Raw genomic sequence first — 20704 nt, 5'->3', positions numbered from 1 at the left:
TCTGAAAAATGTGGATGACCTTAGTCCCATGCCCACAGGGGTGCCTAAAGCATTAAATGGAAAGTACACAGAACCTCTGCACAGTTCCCAGTGCTGGTGAGTGAATTATCAGTGGGAACCACTATCATCATTACCGTTTCCCACACTCACCCTTTTCTCCCAATTTCCCTGCATTCTTTATCTCATTTGGAGTTGCCAGCCTCTATTGTCATAGTCACACAACCCAGCAACCTGGGAGCTGTACCTGACTCTTTCCACCCCTCTGCCTGTACAGACTGCCAATCACAAGTCCTGTGGATTTTGCCACCCAAATGTTGCTCAAATCCCATCCAGCCTCTCCATTGCTACAATGGCTGCCCTAATCCAGGTTCTAAACCTCTCTCCAATCCTGAACCCCCCACTGAGAAATTTTGATGTCACACCCATCCTTAAGATGCATCAGAGTCTGACACCCCAGACTGGCTTTCCATGAATGCTATTCAAGAAATGCGTGGAAGAGAAATATTGAAGCATTGAGGATATTTCAATGGTTTATGTGATTAAGAATGCAGAATATAGGGGCTTCGGGTGGCTCAGTCAGTTGACCATCCAACTTAGGCTCAGGTCATGACCTCACAGTTTGTGAGTTTGAGTCACACATCGGGCTTGCGGCTGTTTCCTTGTTCTCCCCCCCTTTGTCCCTCCCATGCTCATTCTCTCTCTTTATCTCTCTCTCTCTCTCAAAAATGAATAAAAAATATTAAAAAAGAAAAAAAAATTCAGAATATGTGCAATTGATATTGTCCTGTAAACACCTGGGCTCAGGATGAATACCCTCAGTGTGCTGTCAGTGAGCTGCACTCTCAGACTCACGGGATGGTGAAGCTGGAAGGGGCTTGCTAACACACACCACTGGGTGTCCACCAGTATCTGCTCTTAGCACTCCCTCTCCCTCTCCTCTGAAGAGACTGAAAAAATGAAATAATCTAATGGTTTCTCTTACAGATAAGGGTGGCAAATGAGACATGAATAGTTTGCTGAACCAGTTTGCTTTCATTGTCCTGATGGGAGGAGCAGGCCTTGCTGAGGCCATGCCTCCCCTCTTCTTTCTGTCATCACCAGAAATATGAAGCTTGGAGCTGGGGGAGCCACCGCGGGACTGAGGAAAAGGCAAGAAGATCTGCCAGGTGCTGGCCTGCACACCTTGGGCTGTGTGATTGGGCCCAGGGAGGAAGGAACTTGCCCATGAACCCTGTCTTCTCCTTGGAGGGCTAATTGGGTAGGGCTGCTTTGAGGGGGATGGCTGGTAAGGAATCCAGCTCAGAATTCTTTCCTCAGAATGACTTTCTCTCAACAGAGTATCAAACAAGAAGGAGACCCCATGTTAAAGTATAACAAAGTGTCACCATCAGCTATTCCTAAATTTTCATGGCTGCAGCTACAGGTTAGCAAAATCTATAATTAATCCTGCTCCATTCCTTTCATGATATGTCATGGCTTTAGGCTCAGAGGTGGAAAGAAAGAAAAGGTTACTGGGAACATTTTTCACCCACACCCCACCTCCTCAAATCCATTAACACATCCCACCAAACTCACAGAGATGGCTGTGCTCCTCCAGCAACTAATGAACCCAGTTATCAAAGCATGGAGACCACCTGTAGCTCATGCATGGAAAGCCCTAGCCAAGAAGATGCACTAATTCCCCTGTTCACTTTCTCTAACCAGAGGATCCAGCAAAGGATTAAGCTGGGACCATCTGACAGAGTCTATTTATTTAAATATTTAAATATAAAGAAAGGGGTGCCTGGGTGGCTCAGTCGTTTAAGCATCCGACTTTGGCTCAGGACATGATCTTGCAGTTTGTGGGTTCAAGCCCCGCATCAGGCTCTGTGCTGACAGCTCAGAGCCTGGAGCTTGCTTCAGATTCTGTGTCTCCCTCCCTTTCTGCCCATCCCCTGCTCATGCTCTGTCTCTCTCTCTGTCTCTCAAAAACGAATAGATGTTTAAAAAAATAAAAATAAATATAAAGAAAGAAAAAAAACTTGATTTAAAGGCAGAATCACTTATAAATAAATCATATGCCTTAGGCTCTGAAGACAGTAACAAAAGGAAACTTCAGTGGCACAGGGGTGGCTCAGTTGGTTGAGCATCTGACTTCAGCTCAGGTCATGATCTCATGGTTTGTGAGTTCCAACCCCGCATTGGGCTCTGTGCTGACAGCTCAGAGCCTTTGGCTCCTCTGTCCCCCTCTCTCTCTGCCCCTACCCTGCTTGAGCTTTCTCTCTCTCGAAAAATAAACATTTAAAAAGGAAACTCCCGTGAGTTAACACATCCCAGTTCATCTTACATAAAGTCACGGGGGAAGAGAAGGGAACAATAATAAGGAACTGAATGCAAACTGGAAACAATTAAGTGTAAAGTTACTTTTTTGTGTGTTTTTAACATAATAATAGCTAGCTCTAGGCCATGGTTATATTCTTTGAAAGTAGTGCATAAATTGATCTGTGCTGATAAATCTAATCGTGTTATAAACTCTTTAAAATAAATATTTGAGATTTGTTATGTGTTGTTTATTTTTTTACAAAGTATTCTCTTTTCTGTTTTTTTTTTAATTTTTTAAATGTTTATTTATTTTTGAGACAGTGAGAGGCAGAGCGTGAGTGGGGCAGGGGCAGAGAGATGGAGACACAGAATCTGAAGCAGGTTCCAGGCTCTGAGCTGTCAGTTCAGAGCCGGACGTGGGGCTTGAACTCACAGAGTGTGAGATCATGACCTGAGCTGAAGTCGGATGCTTAAATGACTGAGCCACCCAGACGCCCATCTCTTTTCTGTTTTTTAAATCACTACTTCCACTTTCTATGTTTCCTGAAATGGAGGTGCACCCACATGTATAAGACTTTGCTCTTAATTTCATTTCCAGTGCACATTTGACACATTTCTTCTCATTACGGTAATCACTTTTAAAATCCAATTTTCATGGTTTTATTCAATCCTATTGAAAGAAATACTGCAGTTTAAGAGAAAAATCTCTGAGCCCCATGAGCATCCCACAATGTGCTTTTCTTCACTCTTGGTCCTACCACTGGTGGTGAAACCTCGGGCGGTCATGGCACCCCTTGAATGACCCGGGACGCAGAAAAGAGACTGCCTTGGATAAATCCTCTATCATTGGTCTTTTACAGCCCTTTAGAAATGTGTTTGAATTCTCATGCACTAAATAGTAGACTCTGGAATTTTGCTAGTTTTCTTTCCTTGTTTCTGCAATAAATTTGGAAATACAAAATCCTCAAATGTAATGATGCCTATTATGGGCTACACGCATTGGAATACAGCTTAACTCTGAAAGTACACATCATGGGCTGTAAGAAGGATTTAGAATACGTGCTGGTTTTTAAAATATATAGATTTTTATCTCAAAGGCAAATTTGCTATGCTTCCCCCATCCCACCTTTTTACTGAAGGAAAAAAGTCCTTTGTAAAAGAGTTCACATGCTCGCTGGGGGGATGCTGTGGTAGTGCCCAGACCTCCCTAAGGACAAGGCATGCTGTCCTGGTGGCTCCCAGCTCTCACTGGGAACCCGACCTCACACTCATCGTGTCAGTTTTCCTAAGACTTCCATTATCGTAGCTATTTTCTGAACTGTCTGTGGAAAGAGCCTCAACCTCAGTCAAATCCACTTCAGGGACAAAGTCTTCCTCCCTCCTTGCTGCACTAAATATTTGGCTGGAAGGAGATAAAATTCCTGTGTAGTTGGAGCAAAACTGGGGATGGAACTTCAAAAGTGTGTTTGTTGACTCGCATGGAGTGATCATTACATTATAAAGGTGTGAAGGGCATTTTAATCGACTCTTCTCCAAACAAATGTGCATACACACACACACACACATCCCATACTTGAAAGAGATAAATGCACTTAGGGAAAGAAATAAAAATAAATTTTCATCAGATTTAAAAATACTGTGAAAAATATTAGCTGTGGAGTCTTTGCTCACCTGAAGTAATTGTATTAAAAAATATGAACAATAATAGTCTGCTCCCTAAATGTAATGAAATTGTGGTTATTACATTTCACTTAACATACAGGAATAGTGATTTAGTTTTTCTTTCTCTTACCCCACAATTGGGATAATAAACAGTTCTGCCCAGAACCCACACGTCATACTGATGATGTTCACTCTGACTCAGGGATCTCTTTTCCTCCTTTCCCATTTCCACTCTGGCTTCAACCAATTTCCCCACATTTATGTATGAATTTGCACTGTAAATGAAAGTGAGTACAAACCATATACCTTGAGTAGTTAGGGGCCAGAGACTTTTATTCTAAGAAAGTGCTGTTTATTTTTAGTTCTGATTGTATTATTTGTAATTTCTTTATATATAATGCATATGTATAAATATAGATGTATATATAAATTATACATATACATATATACACATATGTATATCTCCACATAGATCAATAATTTTATCTAGATGCGTACATATAATGATATCATCATGCTTACTTTTTTTCTCTCTTCCTCACTAGTTTCCCCTTTCCTTTTGCTTCTCGCTCCTTCCTACCCTCCCACCAAGGAATGCATATCATCACCTATCTGTGTGCTTCCTGCTCTTTTCTGCACTCACAACACTCTATTGACCTATGCATGAACACAGTTGCACGTAGAGATCATAGGTACTCCTCCATATTTTGCTTCCTCAATACTACCTCTGTTGAAATCATCTGGCATAGGTCTAATTCATTCTTTTTTTAAAAGTAACAATTCATTGTGTGAATATATCTGCCATTCCATTATTAAGAGATTTTTTTATTTTTTGCCACTATAAATAGTGCTGCAGTAAATAATAGCCATCTTTATAAACTAGATTTTAAATACCTATGGTATAGATTTCTAAGAGTGGAGTTGTTAGCTCAAAGGCATATGTCCTCTTAATATCCTGAAACTGATAATCCTAAAACTGATCCTGCTGAATTGCATTCTAAGGAGGTTATGAAATTGTACATTTATATCAGCAATGTGTGTTTTTCTAGACATACATGCCAGCAACAGATATTACAGTTTTTCTAAATTTTTGCCTGTTGGATATAAATGACTTTGGCTTTCCCAATCCCAATGAATTTGAGCATGTTTTCATATGATTACAGGTTATCTGGATTTTCTCTGTTTTGAATTGTCTCTTCATATACTTTGTCTATTTTTCTATTGCTTGTCTTCAGATTGTCAATTTGTAAGAGATTTTTTTCTACATTAACCTTTTATCTCATATGTATGTTCTGAATATTTTTCCAGCTCTATCTTTTATCCATTGATTTCACTTGTGATATTTATATTTTGGTCATTTGTTCATATATATGGTCACTTATGGTATTTTGGTATGTATAAACCAAATATACATACATGTAAAATAATATATATAATCACACATGTATAGATAAATATATTAAATACAAAAATATGTCAAGTGCATATACTTACATGTAACAAATATATACACCCAATATAAATATTCATATATAATAAAATACCGAGATGTAAAATATGTTATTAAAACAACAAACAAAAAACCAAAAAACCCATGTACTTTTCTTACTCCATGAAGCCAACAACTATATTAAATAACCTTACATACTGAGATCTATTTCTGGATTCTCTATTCTGTTCCACGAAACACTTCTGATAGTATGTTCTAATAGATACTTCTTATAGAAAGTGCTCTACTATTCATTCTTTCTTTGTATCATTTTCTTGATTACTGCCAAGTAATTACTCTTACAAATGAACTCTGTTATTTTATTCAAGACAAAAAAAATCCTCTGTTGGGATTCCAATTGGAAATGCACTATGTTTACATACTAATTTGGGGAGACTTAAAAAAATGGAGATATCACATCCAAAAACATATTTGTCTTTTCATTGGTTTTTCATGTCTCTTTTTAAGATTTAATAGCTGCTTTATTTGCACTGTGTGTCTTGGTTTTTAAAATTTGTTTTTACATTTCATAGTTTTAGTAACTTTTATATGTGGAATATTTTTTCTTATTTCTATTTCTAGGTCCTCACTGCTAAAGAGAAAGGTTATTGACTTTTTAAAATTTATTTTATATCCAGCCATCTTACCAGTTTTCTTAATACTGTGCTTTTTTTCTTGAATCTGTTGGGTATATATATATATATGTATATATATATATATATATATATATATATATATATATATATACTATCATAGCATTAGCAAAATATGTAATTTTATTCTTTCCCAGTATTTATAGGGTATTTCTCTTAAATTGTTCATTTGCTGAAATCCTTAAAACAATGCTTAACAACAACAACAACAACAACAACAACAACAACAGAATGACAATAACAGGTATCTCTGCCTAATTTCTGATTATAATTAAATGAATTTTTTGCCACTTAGGATACCAAAAGTTGTTGGTTTGGGGTAAATAATCTTTATTATAATTGAGGAGATTTCTTTTACTTTTACCTTATGTAAAGTCTTTAAAAAAAACAGCTGCTGAGTTTAATATGTTCCTTTCAGTGAGTATTAATTTGATTGCCTGGTTTTTATTTTATTTATATATAGGATTATATGGACAGCTTTTTTGATATTGAACCATTTTTGCTTTTTTGTGCATGTGTTTACTTGCTATATTTGTAATGTCTAGATAAATATTTACTAAAATGTGTCAAATGTTAATAGCTATAACATAAAGGATTCCAGGATAAAATTAATTGGGGAAACACTGAACCAAACAGACTGAAATGGTACTTTCTTGAACTGTTAAGCTAATGTGTATTGTCAACCTACAAAAGGAGATTAAAGTATAAATGCTTAGTGAACTTTATTTGATGGTCTATATTTTATGAGCCATTACACGGGAGCAGTTTAGAGCAAAGCAAACTTTGGGAAATGCTTGTATGGAGATTATACACTAAGAATTTCAAATAATACTAAGAATTGCAAATAATTTTGGTACATAAAACCAAATAAATCATAAGAGTAGAGCTGATAAACTAAAAGCCACACTATAGGATTGCAAAACCATTTGTGAAAAGTAATTTAATTAACTAACATTTTGTATTAATTATACTCACTTTTAGTATGTAAGAATTTTACCAGGGTAGGCCCAAATTATTGGTGTTTGGCATTATACAGACCCATCTTAGAATATAAGGTTGTCCTGGAGCTGGATATGGTCCCAGGTCCAGCCAATTGTCACAGTATAATTCTAGGAAATAACACAATTGCACCTGTATCCCTTTCTACTATGCAACCCATGATATCATGACAATCATGATTGGATGACATAGATGGACTATCATGACATGACTTATGTGTGGCACTTACCAATGACATATTCCACTCTGAAGAAATCCCTTCTGGGGTCGTATGGACGATTGAAGTCAATCTGAATGAAGAAAGACTGTCCTCTACGTACAATCAGGTGGTTGTTTTCATACTTGTCAGTGTGGTGGTCCACTTTGTTGGTGTCCCATCTCTCCTTGAACAGGTGAACATTTGTGACATTAAGGTAGTCTACACACATAGAAAACAATTAAGGGAAACCATTGAGTAACTTTGGTTTAACCACAAACTCAAAAAAAAAAAAAAATAGATTGTTTTTTCTTGAAGAAGCAAGTTAATGAGGCCTGTTAGATAGAACCCTCTACAGGGGGCTGGTGGATTTGGGGGTCAGTCTCTTGTGACATTCTTGTTCTAACGATGACTTTAAAAGCTTTCCCCCCTCTAATCTCATTTTATACCACAGGGCACTTTTGTAGGATAGACAGGGCAGTGTTGATGATGCCTCCCATACAGGTCTAGGTACAGAGAAACTAGGACCAGAGTTCAAGTCTTCACATTCCTACACTCACACTTCTTTCATGATGGCAGGTGGTCACCATCATGACTACCAACTCACTATGTCACTAACTAGGGATAAGCAGAGTATAGCCACTTCAATTTTCTTATCTTTAAAAAGGGAAGAATCAAATATGATAAACCCTCAAAGAGATGTTACAAGGACAAAGTTAACCTTTAATCCAAAATTCTCCTCTTACTTTAGAAAGGGTCAAAAACCACTCCTTTTGTTATTTCTAAAAGTAGATCTGATTCCTCAAAGGCAAGAAAGAAAAGAACAAGTGTGGAGAAAGGATACTGACATTTCATTGAGATACATATAATGGTTTCCACTTTGAACATGCAGGAACAAGCTTCACACTTCCCTAGCTCCTAAATGACCAGTCTGGAAGTCAAACCATGGTATGCTGAAAAAATCTATAGGTTTTTCCTTTGGTTTTTGGAATTGGGAGAGTCTATGTCAGTTATACACTTATTTGAGACATGATAGCACCAGGTAACAGTTAGATCCCCTCCCACCTTTCTCCATTCCCTCTGCAAATGATCACTCAATGTGGAGGTCACTCTACCCATCTACATTGTAGTTTGCAAGATCTAGTCTAGAGACAGATTTCTGTGCGCACACTTGGAGTTCTAAAGGGGAATTCATGAGAGAGGCTTGTGGGGGTACACTAGCCTCCTGCCCACCCACCCTTTCCCTGAACCCATCTGTTGCATGCTTTGCCCTCACGGCTGTGAACACAGGGTGCACAGCTGCTGAGTCTGTATCATGCTGGAGCATCACCCTCAAAGACTCCCGTGCCTTCCTTTGCTTTTACACAGGAATCCTGTGTAAAAGGACACCTGGTCCCCTCTGAACCCATTTTTGTCTCATAGGTGAAATCAAGAAGTTGGACTCATTAAGATACTCTCCAGTTCAAAAGTCTAGGAGTTCCTGAAACATTCTTCATTAATTCAAAGTCCAGGTAATCCTGAGTTTGAATCTCAGGTGTCTTAATTACTTAGGTAAAGGATGTTGCCTCATAGCAGCTGAGTTTTTTCTCACCTTTCAAATGAGGATACTAATACTTTGAGAATTTCTACAAAGATTCAATGGCATAACATGACGACGGCTCTCATACTATGCCTGGCATATAGTGGGACCATAGTCTTACTTGTGGAGAGCTTAAATATAAACTCTGATGGTCGGTGTGATGCTCAGTGGGTTACTGTGACTGTGATATTACAGCACATAGAAAGTGCAAGATACAGTTTTATTTTTACCCCACCGCAGAACCCTGAACATGGTCCCCTGAAGGGCACTTTCCTTCCATTATGCTGTGGGTGGAAGATGTTTAATTCTCTAGACCTCTCTCTTCTAAGCTGCCTTTCCCTTAAGTTCTCTGATCTTATTAAGGTTACAGTCCCCAGTGTTAAGCCAACTTCAGAAAGAGCTAGAGAATCATAAATGTCTTAGTTGAAAAGGACCTTAGTAATCAACTCATCTGGTCATCTTTCTTCACACTGTACCTTTCCATAACGTTTCATTTTGTTTAAATGTCTAAAAACTTAATCCTCAGAAATGGGTTTAATCAGGTGTCCATCAGCATGATTGGAAGGAATGCACTGATATAGCCTCACAGAATCTCTGAGGGCAAAGGCACTTTCTAGAGCATCTGATAGACCTATGTACTGCATGAAACATCTTGAAAGCCCGAATGCTTAGGCTTTTTGTCTTCATCTGAATGGGAAACCCACTATCTTGCAAGGCGAACAGTCCATTTTTAAACAATTTTAATTATTTGAAAAACTCCCGTAAGATGAACTGACATTTGCTTCCTTGCAATTTTTCTAACAATGGATCCTGGTTCTGACTTCTGGATAAATATAGAATGCATTCTATTCATTTCATCTGGTATTCCTTAGGTATGTAAAAGCTTCTATTCCTTTGACTAAAACATTCACCATTTCTTCCACTGTTCTTTTCCAGACCTTTTACCCACTACTTTGTTCTGGAATATATTCCATTTTATAAATTCCCAATGAAAAACAATGAGACCACTACATCTTTCCAAATAAATAATATATTTCTGTTATTTCAGTCCAAGATATCATTAGTATTTTAAATAGTTCTATCTTATTATTGATCAACATGAAGCACCTGATAAAGAGAAAGCCTTAAAAATACATTCTGATGTCATTTCTATGATTAGGATTCAATCTAGACCCTTAGAAACCACTCACTCATGTTGCTATTTAGCCATATCTATGCAAATATTTTCTTCTTTGTAGCTCAGTGTTAAGGTTTTACATGTATCTATGTTGAATTTCATCTTACTGCATTTGGTTAATTGCTCCAAGCTTTTAATGTAATTTTAGACCCTAAGCATATATTCAGTGTATTTAATACTCTCCCCAACTTGCTGTCCTCCAGGAATTTTATGTGTGTCATTTTATGTTGCCATTCAAGACATGAATATAAATGCTGATTAGGTCACTGCCTAGTAAATACAACCTAGATAAATGAACAGTGGTAGATACTAAAAATTGAAAAGGTAGTTATGACATGGCACCATAAATATTCTGATAAAGTGGTACAGGGTATTTGATGGAGGAGGGTATCTGGAAGGTATAGGGAACCTGTAACCAAGATTTGGCAGGGGAGATTAAGGAAGCTCCTTGGAGGAAGTGAGGTATATAAACAATGGTCAGAAAGGTGAGCAAGTTTTCCAGGTAGAAAAAGGGGTGGGGATGGATGTTTCAGGGAGAGAGGAGGATGAGTGAAGACTGAGGCAAGAGAGTGTGTAGTTTACTTAAGAAATTGAAGCATGATTGGTTGGCTGGAATGTGCTAGTGGGACCCCAGAGGAAAAGTAAGCCTGAGCCACTCATGCCAGTCCTGTAGATCATGTGAGTAATTTGGATTTTAACGGCACTGGGGATCCAGTGAAAAATCTGATACAGCAAAATGACATGATTAGATTTATGTATATAAATTTCAACTGCTTCTGGTGACAGAGTAAGAAAAGGAATGGATGGTGGCAGCGTTGGAGGCAGGAAGGCCGGCTGAGAGTCTGCTGTGGCACTCCAGGTGAAGGATGGGATGAGTCTAATCTGCCTCCAGGTGATGAAAGCACTGGTTCTGGAGCACTGCCAGGATTTGCCTCATCTCATCCCACCACCTCTTCCAAGATAATGTGCCCCTGAAAATAAGTATATTGGCTTTATGCCTTGGCTTCCCAAGCAGCCTCGCCAAAGGGAAATATAAAGCTAGAAAGACAAATTCAAGGTTTTTTGTTTGTTTGTTTGTTTGTTTTGTTTTAATATCTGGCTCTCACTGGTTTTATTCTTATTGCAAATGAAAATTCTGGCTTTCTAGTTCCATGAGCTTGTCTAATGAATTTGGTTAATGTCTAGTGAGTCTGGTTAAAGTCAGTCTATCCTTGAAGTAGTGAAACACAGTACTGCTTCTGTGGGGTACTGATATCTATTGGAAGAATAAGAGTTCCACAGTTAAACCAGTTTGGGAAAATGCTGCTTAACCAAAGTCAATCAGGATTCTTGCAGGATTTATGGGAGACTTTAATATATTGATGTGCATTGTAAATATCCTATAGGTGCCATGTTTTCCAAACTTAAATGCTCATGGGGACTATTTTCTGTGGAGTTCAGCGTTTTGCAGAATATGTTCCGGGTGATGCTTCACCACTTACTAATTGTGCAACCTCAGAGAAGTTATTTAATCTCTCTGAGCTTCAGTTTTCTTTCCTTTAAAAAGATAATGGAATGTTTGCTTTACAGGGTTCGTGTAGGGATTAAATGAAAAAATGTATGTAAACTGCTTTAGCACAGTGTCTGGCCCTAGCAAATTCTCACAAATTATTTTCATTGTTTTATCATTGTTATTATTAAGAGAGGAGAAGAGCATAGTGGATAAGAGTATAGATTTTCGAGGCAGATTTTCTGGACTCAAATCCCAGTTCTGGCACTATCACCATGACTTTGGACCAGTTATACAAACTTCCTGTGCCTCCGTTTTATCATCTGCGAAATGGGGAGGTGTATTCTGAGAAGACAGGCTTGCTTTTCTTTTCTTGCATTTCCACAAGTGGATGAAATAAATTTCCCCTCCTTATTCCCCTCCATATTCCCAGAATATGTTTTTCCTTTTTTTTAATAAAAATTTATTATCATGAAGCACTTTGTGTCATCTTAATATAGGCCATTTATCTATGAAACTATAAGCCTTTGCGGACAAAATCTCATCTTCACTGTACCTGGGAAGACGTGAAAAGACGCCATGGGAAATATACCACTTTTTACTTTAAACAAATGTAATGCCTGAAAATTTGGAACTTAGAGTTGGTTATTCATCATAAAATGGATATTCTATTTATCAGAAGATTAATCACAGGAGTCCTTTAAATGTTATTTATCAGACAATTTCATTCTTAACAGATACCAATTTCAGGACTATATATAGTATATTGTATATATGTGTGTATAGTATATTATATATTGTACAGCGTTGAAGATAGTGATCTGTGGTTTCATAATATGAGGCCCCCAGAGTAGCACTTTCATTTCAGACAGGAATAAAGATTCCATGCCTTGATAGTGCATAATTCATATATTACTTATAACAAAAGGTAAATAAGAGTACTAATAGATTCTTTTGAGTCTATAAAACATAAGCCAAAAAAACCACTACGGTTTCATAGTGAAAGCAAAAATATATATAGTATGTTTATATTTGTCACATAAATATATATTAAATATATTTATAAATATAAATTAAATAATAATATATAAAGTAAACATATGTTAGCATATACATGAAGAATTTGTTTTAAAATAATGTAGTCTGCAATGTTATAATTTTGATAATGCTTATTCTAAGTATGGAGTTTTAAAAAATTCTATTTTTTTCTAAACGATCTTTTCATTCTTTACTGCAACAATCCTCCAACAGGTCAGTGCCTACAGGAAAAAAGGAAAAAAAAAATCATGGAAAACTACAGTTGTACTCTATGTGGGGAAAAACCAAGGCAATGATTAGTAAGATTTCCCTTTGTAATGTCTTAAAATAAAACTGCATATTAAAATAATTTAAACCAATGAAAACATTTCATTTAAAAAATAAAACTTGACCAAGACACGGAAGATTAAAAGCGACATTAAAAGTAAGAGTTTAAAGAACTAATGTTGTGGACTTTAGTCAAATGGACAAGACATATGGAAGGGTAACCAGCAGGGTTGTTTATCGTTAGAGGGAGAAGGAAAGGACAGCATAGCTCTGTGGATTTGCTAGGGGTTGGCCTGAGCACTGGGGAATAAGGTGAGGTCCTCAAACCACTGATTAAACAACACTTCTTTCATTGCTCATGGACAGTCACCACAGATCAAGCTTTGTATTTGGTGTTCACAATACCTAGCAATAGCAAGGGGTCTATAGATGTTGGTTGTAAAATTTGAGCATAGATATAAAAACATCATAGTTCGTTCTCTTGTCCATTTTGGTCAGCGCTGTCCCTCTTCATGTAGTAAACAGTAAACACTCATTAAGCTGGCATATTGATTTCTGCTTTGCTTATTGGATTAATGAGACATAGTTTAGATTGAAGGAGACTTCTCATCTAGGCTCCATTTGCCATAAACAGGAAATGAATTTGCTTCTCCCTGTCCAAGCCCGGTTCCTGGCAAAATAGAGCCACTCATTGCTAAGCTACTTTGTTTTTGTTTTTGTTTTTGTTTTAGAGAGATATTGTAGCTGGAAAGTTGGCAGCTTGCTCTTTCAAAGTGACAGCTTTCAAAAAGTCTACCTAACACAATTTAGCCTAATTCCAAACACATCAGAAAATGGACTGGTTAAAAAAAAAAATCTCTCCTCATGAGCCAGCTGCTTCCTGGTCCTCCTACCCTTTCCCTAATATGAAAAAAAGTAGATTATTTTCTCCTTAGGTTGTAAAAATATTCTTTGGAGAATGATTATACCTGTCACAGATGGAATCTTGAGATAAGTTAAATGTTTAGGTTCATATCCTAGGAATTCCCTAGTGAAATGAAATCCCCATGCAATCTTCGGTAATATTATTACCAAAGTGTAGGCATAAATACTGTGCATGGGGAAGTAGGTCTGCTTATTGTTGAAACAACAGGATAAAAGTTCCTTTCTCATATTTCCTTTGGAAACCTCAAGTTTTAAAGTATCATTAATTAGAATGATTAAAAACATTTTCTTAAAAAGAAGCTTATTGTTTTTCAACTGTTGCTATTCAAATGTCCTGTACTGTAAACTGTATAAGAAATGCTTAGCTGCCCAGAGCAAGCTGGAGTAAGAAGTGAGACCAGCATCTTCTCCAGGGACTGAAATCTGTCTGGCCTACCTCTCCTCTTGCTGGAAGTATCTCAACAGCAGCCTCCAAGTATATTCCCTTCTCTCCATTTTCCCCTCACCATTAGAATTGCCTTCATGAAACATAATTCTGATGATTTCATTTTGCTATTTAGAATCCTTTCCAAGGAGGAAAGGTAAGGTCTCAGTGTACCTCAGTGTATAATAGGTCCCTGCCTACTTTCCCCAGGCTTATCCCCCACCATATCCCCATTACTTGATAAATACTGTTCTCTCTGCTAGAAATGCAGTTCCCATGCATTGCCTGTCTGGAAGACCCCTATTCATCCTCTGAGACCCAACTCAGTTGTCCTCTTTCTCACTGTACCCACACCAAGTTATTCCTTTCTCTGTTCTTTTGCTGCAATAGGCATAATTTCTGTTACACTATTTTTGCATGGAATTTCAGTGACCTTTTCTGTGTCTATATCATCTACTAAATGGAAAGCCACTTGAAGCCAGGGATTGGCTTACTCATCTTTGTGTCCCCAGAGAGAACTTAGCATAGTTCCTGACACACAGGTGGCAGTCATTAAATGCTTTTACACAAACTGAATGAAAGAATGAATTGATTCTATACAACCTCATTTCTGAATCATACATTAAATGTCTTTCTTATTCTTTTAAAAATCTTCAACCCAGAGAAGTTTATTCTGCACAAAGGAGAGATTTATAATTAATTAGTTAACTAGTTGATCTGGTTCTGACAGGGAATGGGGTGGGAAGGAGGAGATGCTCAGAAAGGTACAAGACTCCATTAGCTTGAAAGATTCGAGATCTCTCCTGCATTTGATTTTATTTTTTTAGAAATCCAGACTTGCTTTCCAGTTGAATTCATCACATTAGATATATCCAATATGGATTATAATCATCACTGTAAATGATCACTATGGTTAACAATGCAGAGTCAAACCAGACCAAGAATATGAGGTTATCTTCCCGAACATTGCATCTCCTAAAATAACCTTTGAGACCAGGAAAGCAGTAAAGAGATTTTCAGAAATAACCACTGAGCATGCAGAACAGTCTAATAGGAAGAGATGCAAATCTAGAAATCTGAGGAGATTTTCACATACCATTCTCAGCTACAACTGAGTTCGGAAGAGGGCATTAAGGACCCCTAAAAACACATGAAGATGTCAAACATCACCAGTGAGACGAGCTGGTCCTATCTCTGGGGTTTCACTGTCACCTCAAATATTTCAATTTTTTGTACATAGTGTGCTGCTGGATGGGAGGAACTTTATGTGAGTTTATACAATCTGAAATGCAGGCTAAAGTCATTCTTAACCAAATACTCACAAAAGCTATGAATTAAGGGTATTATTCACATTCAGTGTATATTATATACATCGACTGCCACAAGGCTGTTTGAAGCGAAAAATCTGCCATTTCCCCCCTTTCCTCCTCTTGCTTTTCTGCCTTTTCAGTCAGCTTGGTACAAGTAGCTTGCTAAAGGGACGCTTTTGGAAAAAATAAGGAGAGTTTGCCTTATGACTTTGAGAGCCAAAGCATCCTCAGGCAGGGGCTCAGGGAGATCCAAGCCCTCTTGGACGCCCCTAGTGGTCACTGCATAAACTGCAAGAAGACAGAAGTTAAATACCGTGACTGCTTTAGCAGGGGATAACTTGGGACAAGTTGATGTATTTCGTGTCAGAGAAATTTGAAATATAAAGGATAAGTAGGAGACAGTCCTCCTTGATCAGGTGGTTTATATGCTGGTATTTTTCTTCTGTTCTACTCATCTAGGACTTTCCTCTATGCTCCCTGGGTTCTGAGACCCTGTTCTCATAGTGAGTAGCAATTAGTTCACATTAAATGCATGCATGTTTATGAAATCTGGAACATGCTATTAATAATAAGATTATAATGACTCTAGGACTGATGAGTCATTCAATTCTCCAGTGACTGACTGTTCATTCATTGTACAAATAGTCATTGGACACTCACACACCTCTGCCAAGGTCTGTAATAGGTATCCCAGAATGTCACTTGGGCTGTGGATACATGATGACTGATTTTTCCAAATAATTCTCTTCAATATAATTCCCCACCTGTGCCTCCAAAAATAAACAAAAAACAGTAAACCCAGGTTTGTTTGTTTTTTAAATCAACCCACCTGCTCAAGTTTCCTGGGAGTTTTGATTTCTTATTAGCAACATTTTGTTCAGATTTCAGGTAGACAGACCCTGCAGGTGGTTACACATTCCCCTTGGAAGTGGTGGGCCCCTTTCACTGTGGTGGGCCCCTAACCTAGTAGGGTATGATAACCTGCTTCTGAATCAAGGAGCATTTGTAGGTCACGTCCTACGGATCAGGAGTCTCATGGGCACTGGTCATTTGATCACAATGGCAACTGTAAAGTAGGTATTGCTTCCATTTTCCTGATGGAGAAAATGAAGCTCCCCTGGGTGACAAAGTAAGCAAGTGGCAAATGTGGAAACAGAACCCAGGTCTTCTGAGTCTCGGACCGGGGTGTTCTTTGCTACATCTCACTGTCTCTGGGCACATTTCTCTTCACTGATCCTGTGCCCCTCTCTCTTTCTGTTCTTCCTGCCCTCTTCTTTTAGCACCTTGGCCACCATTCCCCAGGGCCCAGAGTCTTCTCTGCCAGAGGGGAATTTTTCAAGAAAACTGAATACACCAAGGTAATCTGCTTGATAATTTTACATGCTCATGCTTTCCAATTTTATTTACATTCAAAAGATGGAAGGAAGGAAGGAAGGAAGGAAGGAAGGAAGAAAGGAAGGAAGAAAGGATCCTATCTTAGATTGGTCTGTGAAGGAGTGGACATTAATTACTTGCTTTGGCCTCAGTTTCCTCACCTGTAACATGGGAATTTAGATGATTGAATCTTCCTCACCTATAACATGAGGATTAGCAAGTCCTTTTTAACTCTGTTCTGTGGCTCTACTGATGAAGTTGTAGAGAATGTGGCACCCAGCTGGGAGAGATAGCTCAGAACTACAAGTTCACAAGTTTGTCTGGACCCTTCTATTAAGCTGAAGATGCCCTTCTGTGAGTTCTCTCCTCCAAATTTGGATGGTACCTTAATGGATGGTACTAGATCTCTCTCTGTTTTCACAATTGAATATCAACCAGCTAGATGTGATAGTAACACAATCAAATCTGTCCACAATGTCGAGAAGTTCTGATTTGCTGGACTTGTTAGTGATCGGCATTGTTCTTTTTCTTTGCTTTCAACTGCTGACCTCTTTCTGATGAGGCAAATTAGCCACACACCCCAAGGTGATGGTGGGCACCTACCCAAGCAAGTGGGTGTTCACACCCAATGAAACTTAGCACAGAGCCCCCTCAGGAGCAAAAATGGGCTTGGTGCATGTGTGCTACTGACAAAAAGTGCTCCCTGCTAGATGCCATTCAAGGACATGAGTCTGAATGTCCCTGCCATGGCCCAAGGGAATAGCACCTGTGTCACCAAGCCACTGCTGGCACCTGGGTCCCATCACAGCTGACAGGGCTGAGTGGAGGTCAGCTTCTGGCTGCTACTCCCAGAGCAGGTCCCTGGGGATCAGTGGAGGCAAGAGCAGGGGAAGCAGCTTGCCTCACCTGCTCAGCAGGCTGCTCTGGAGACAAATAGAGGGTTTCCATCTCCATTACTGTCAGAGTCTGGCATCTTTCTCCAGCTCTGAAATTCACAGTGATGGAGAGAGGAGGGAGGAGGGAGAAGGAAGGAGGCACAAGCCAGACAATCAAAACAGCCACAATATTTTGGAAGTGGAAACTTCCAGCTAGAGAGTATTTTTAAAACAGAACGGTAGCCCTGGAAGAGGAACCCGCTAAGCCAGCGCCCTTGTTTTATAGAGGAAATAGCCAAGAGGTAGAAAGACAAAGTGACTTCCCTGGCATCACAAAGCTATTAAGTGGCAGAACTGGGACAAGAATCTGAGTCTTTGGTCCTTTGACCACTCCAAAGAAGGCCTGGGAGTCTTTTCTTTAATACCAGACACTGGCAGGGGCACCTCTTTTGTGGGAGCTTAGTGGAGACAAAGGGTGCTGACCCAGCCAGCACCTGCAGGGAGAAGCAGGTGGCTGTGCCTGTACCTTGCAGGTTGAAGCCCCGGGGGGTCAGCCCCTGCAGCTCCACAGTGGGGAGGTCATCCTCTGCCGCATTGGAGGCGTTTCGGGGCAGGGCTCGCCTGCCTCCAAGTGCAGGTGCGGAGGTCTCCGACATTCTTAGCTTCGCAAGCTCCTTGGGAGGAGGGATGGGGGGGAAGGGAGACACAGAAAAGGAATGTGAGGTGAATTACATTGGAGACAAGGATTCAAAAATAGAGAAACAGACATATCTGTGTGAGATAGCACTGGAGCAACACATTTTGAGTTTCGCATAAATAAAACTTGCGAAGTGGCAGTAAGGATTAGTCTAATGATGGAGTATAGCTCCCCAAGGATCTTGGGGAGATTTCTTGTTTGTCAAAACATATGGAAAGCAGAAGAAAAGGGCGTTATTTGAAGAAATGAAAAATGTAAACGATTTTAGAAAGCAGGGTTTTTTTTAATCCCCTCATTACCTCTAAAGGCTGTATCTTTGTGAGAAATGTTTACTGTCATATGCCTGTATGTATGTCCATTTCATACAGGCTTAGGAAGCCTAAGTTACTTTTAAGAACAACCTCATCCAGCCGTGTTTAGATAAGCAGCATCCTCTAAAGCATTCATGTTTGCAGTATAATTCAACCTATGTTTAATGAGGGCCTACTATGTGCCAGGTTGTGATGTGGGCACTTGGGATACACCGGAGAACGAAACAGAGGATTGTTGACCTAGAGTCTAGTGAGGGTTAGGGTGGAGCCCACACTTTCCAGAAGTAAACACAAAGGGGTATAAGAAGGTGGCCATTACTTTGGAGCCAGGACCACACAGAGGAGAAGGCAGATGGAGTCTGTGTGTGCGTGTGTGTGTGTGGGGGGGCATTGGCAATTTTAAATAAGGCTATAAATAGCCTTTCTCTAAACGTACTTGGTCAGTGGTGCTAACAGTGCCTTAGCTCCAAGCCTACTTCCCTTTCCTCCGGAGTTTGTGCAGGCAAGGAGCCAGCTCAAATACCACACACCTCACTGTCACTCCCCAGTCTGTACTTGTTGACCGAGTGACCAAATAAAGGGAGCCCTTGTTTCTGACCCAAATGAAGCTTTCACCTTGATCACCTGGATCACCCAGTCATGACTCTTGGCTATTTGGCTTTTTTTTTTTTTTTTTTCAAAACCAAGCACACCCTCCAAAGATGAAGAGCTTCCACTATAGAGGCGAACCAGAGTAGACTGTTCTAGAAGCAAAGGCAACACAGCTGGAGACAAGATAATCACTAGGGTATTTGGTCTGGGACGGAGATAGCAATGTTTCCAAGTATAAAGTCTGAATAGGTTTCCATAAATACCTACAGACATATTTACACAAAGTCTCCAGTGAACTCAGGGGACAAGGAGAAAGGGTTAATGATGGAGGGGACGTAGGGGAAAAAGCAGTCCTCTGCAGGGGAATAACAAGGGTGGGCTTAGGATCACTAGGGGAGAGAGGGTTTGGGGGTAGCACAGAGCAGAGCCCAGCAGGGCACTGGCCTGTTGGGAGAGAGAACCCAGAAAGCAGAGATCTGGAGATCCCCAGGTGCTTGGCCAGTAAGAGGATCTTGTGCAGGCCTGGCTGGGTGGGCAGAAGCACTCCCTTCTCACAGGTGAGTGGGGGGTAGGGCGCTAGACAGGCGCTCAAGTTCAGCTCTCGAATTGGGAAGGGAACAGAGGATGCACAGGGACAGAAAGCCGAGCCAAGTAGGTGTTCTTACCTAGTTCTCTCTATCTCTCTCCATCCTTCTGTCTCACCCCTCCAGAGTCCTCCCTTGGGGGAGCACTCCCAAGTCCCTCATTCCCAGCTAGTGGCCTTCTTGCAAGCAGTGCCTTCAGGGCTACGTGGAAGAGAACCTGAGGAGCCCCCTCTGATGCAAGTGGCGCGGCGCTGGGTAGGCGCGGAGATAGGGACTAGGAACAGAACTGGACGAGGAGGCTGCCCCTCCCCCGCCCCCTACACCCGGAGCAGCCCCCTGAGGGATTTCCGGAAACCCCAGGCAGGGGGCAGACCGAGCGGGGCCCCTTGGCTCCTGGTTGCAGGCTCGCAGCTGCCGGGCTGCTTACCTGCGGTCCCCTCCCGAGGTGCCCTAGCCTCAGGCTGGCGCTGTGCTGCTCAGGGACACTTCCTCAAAAGGACGCAGTTAAAAGGACAAGAAAGTTGGCTCTTAAATAACATCCTAACAGCCCCCACCCTCTTCCCCCGTCCCACAGGGTTTTCTCCTCCCCCTTCTTGACAGCTGGAGCAAGCCAAGCAGCTTCTAGGACTTCCTATTTACTTCTGCCACCCTGCTGTGTTATTCCGGAGTGAGCCTCTCCTCCCACCCACAACCCCCCTGACTCCCAAGTGTCCAGCCCTGCTTCTCCTGGCCATCCCCACCTCCGGTTCTGCAGCCCCTCTCCA

At 40.1% G+C, this 20704-nt stretch overlaps 1 protein-coding gene across 1 annotated transcript in view; it reads right to left on the bottom strand.

Moving 5' to 3' along the window:
• Window positions 1–20227, bottom strand: part of F13A1 (coagulation factor XIII A chain) — a 164415-nt gene extending 144188 nt beyond the window's left edge. The window contains exons 1-3 of the mRNA XM_045497495.1: window positions 20022–20227; window positions 18284–18431; window positions 7334–7522 (exon numbers count right to left, since the gene is read on the bottom strand). Coding sequence (XP_045353451.1) covers window positions 7334–7522; window positions 18284–18413 — 319 coding nt within the window. The 5' untranslated portion in view covers window positions 18414–18431; window positions 20022–20227. The remainder of the gene's footprint in view (window positions 1–7333; window positions 7523–18283; window positions 18432–20021) is intronic.
• Window positions 20228–20704: the final 477 nt, after the last annotated feature.

This window comes from Leopardus geoffroyi, chromosome B2, assembly GCF_018350155.1.
Source record: "Leopardus geoffroyi isolate Oge1 chromosome B2, O.geoffroyi_Oge1_pat1.0, whole genome shotgun sequence".
NCBI classification, from domain to species: domain Eukaryota; kingdom Metazoa; phylum Chordata; class Mammalia; order Carnivora; family Felidae; genus Leopardus; species Leopardus geoffroyi.
Note: the sequence above shows the minus strand (reverse complement) of the source record. Positions and strands in the feature narration are given on the sequence as shown.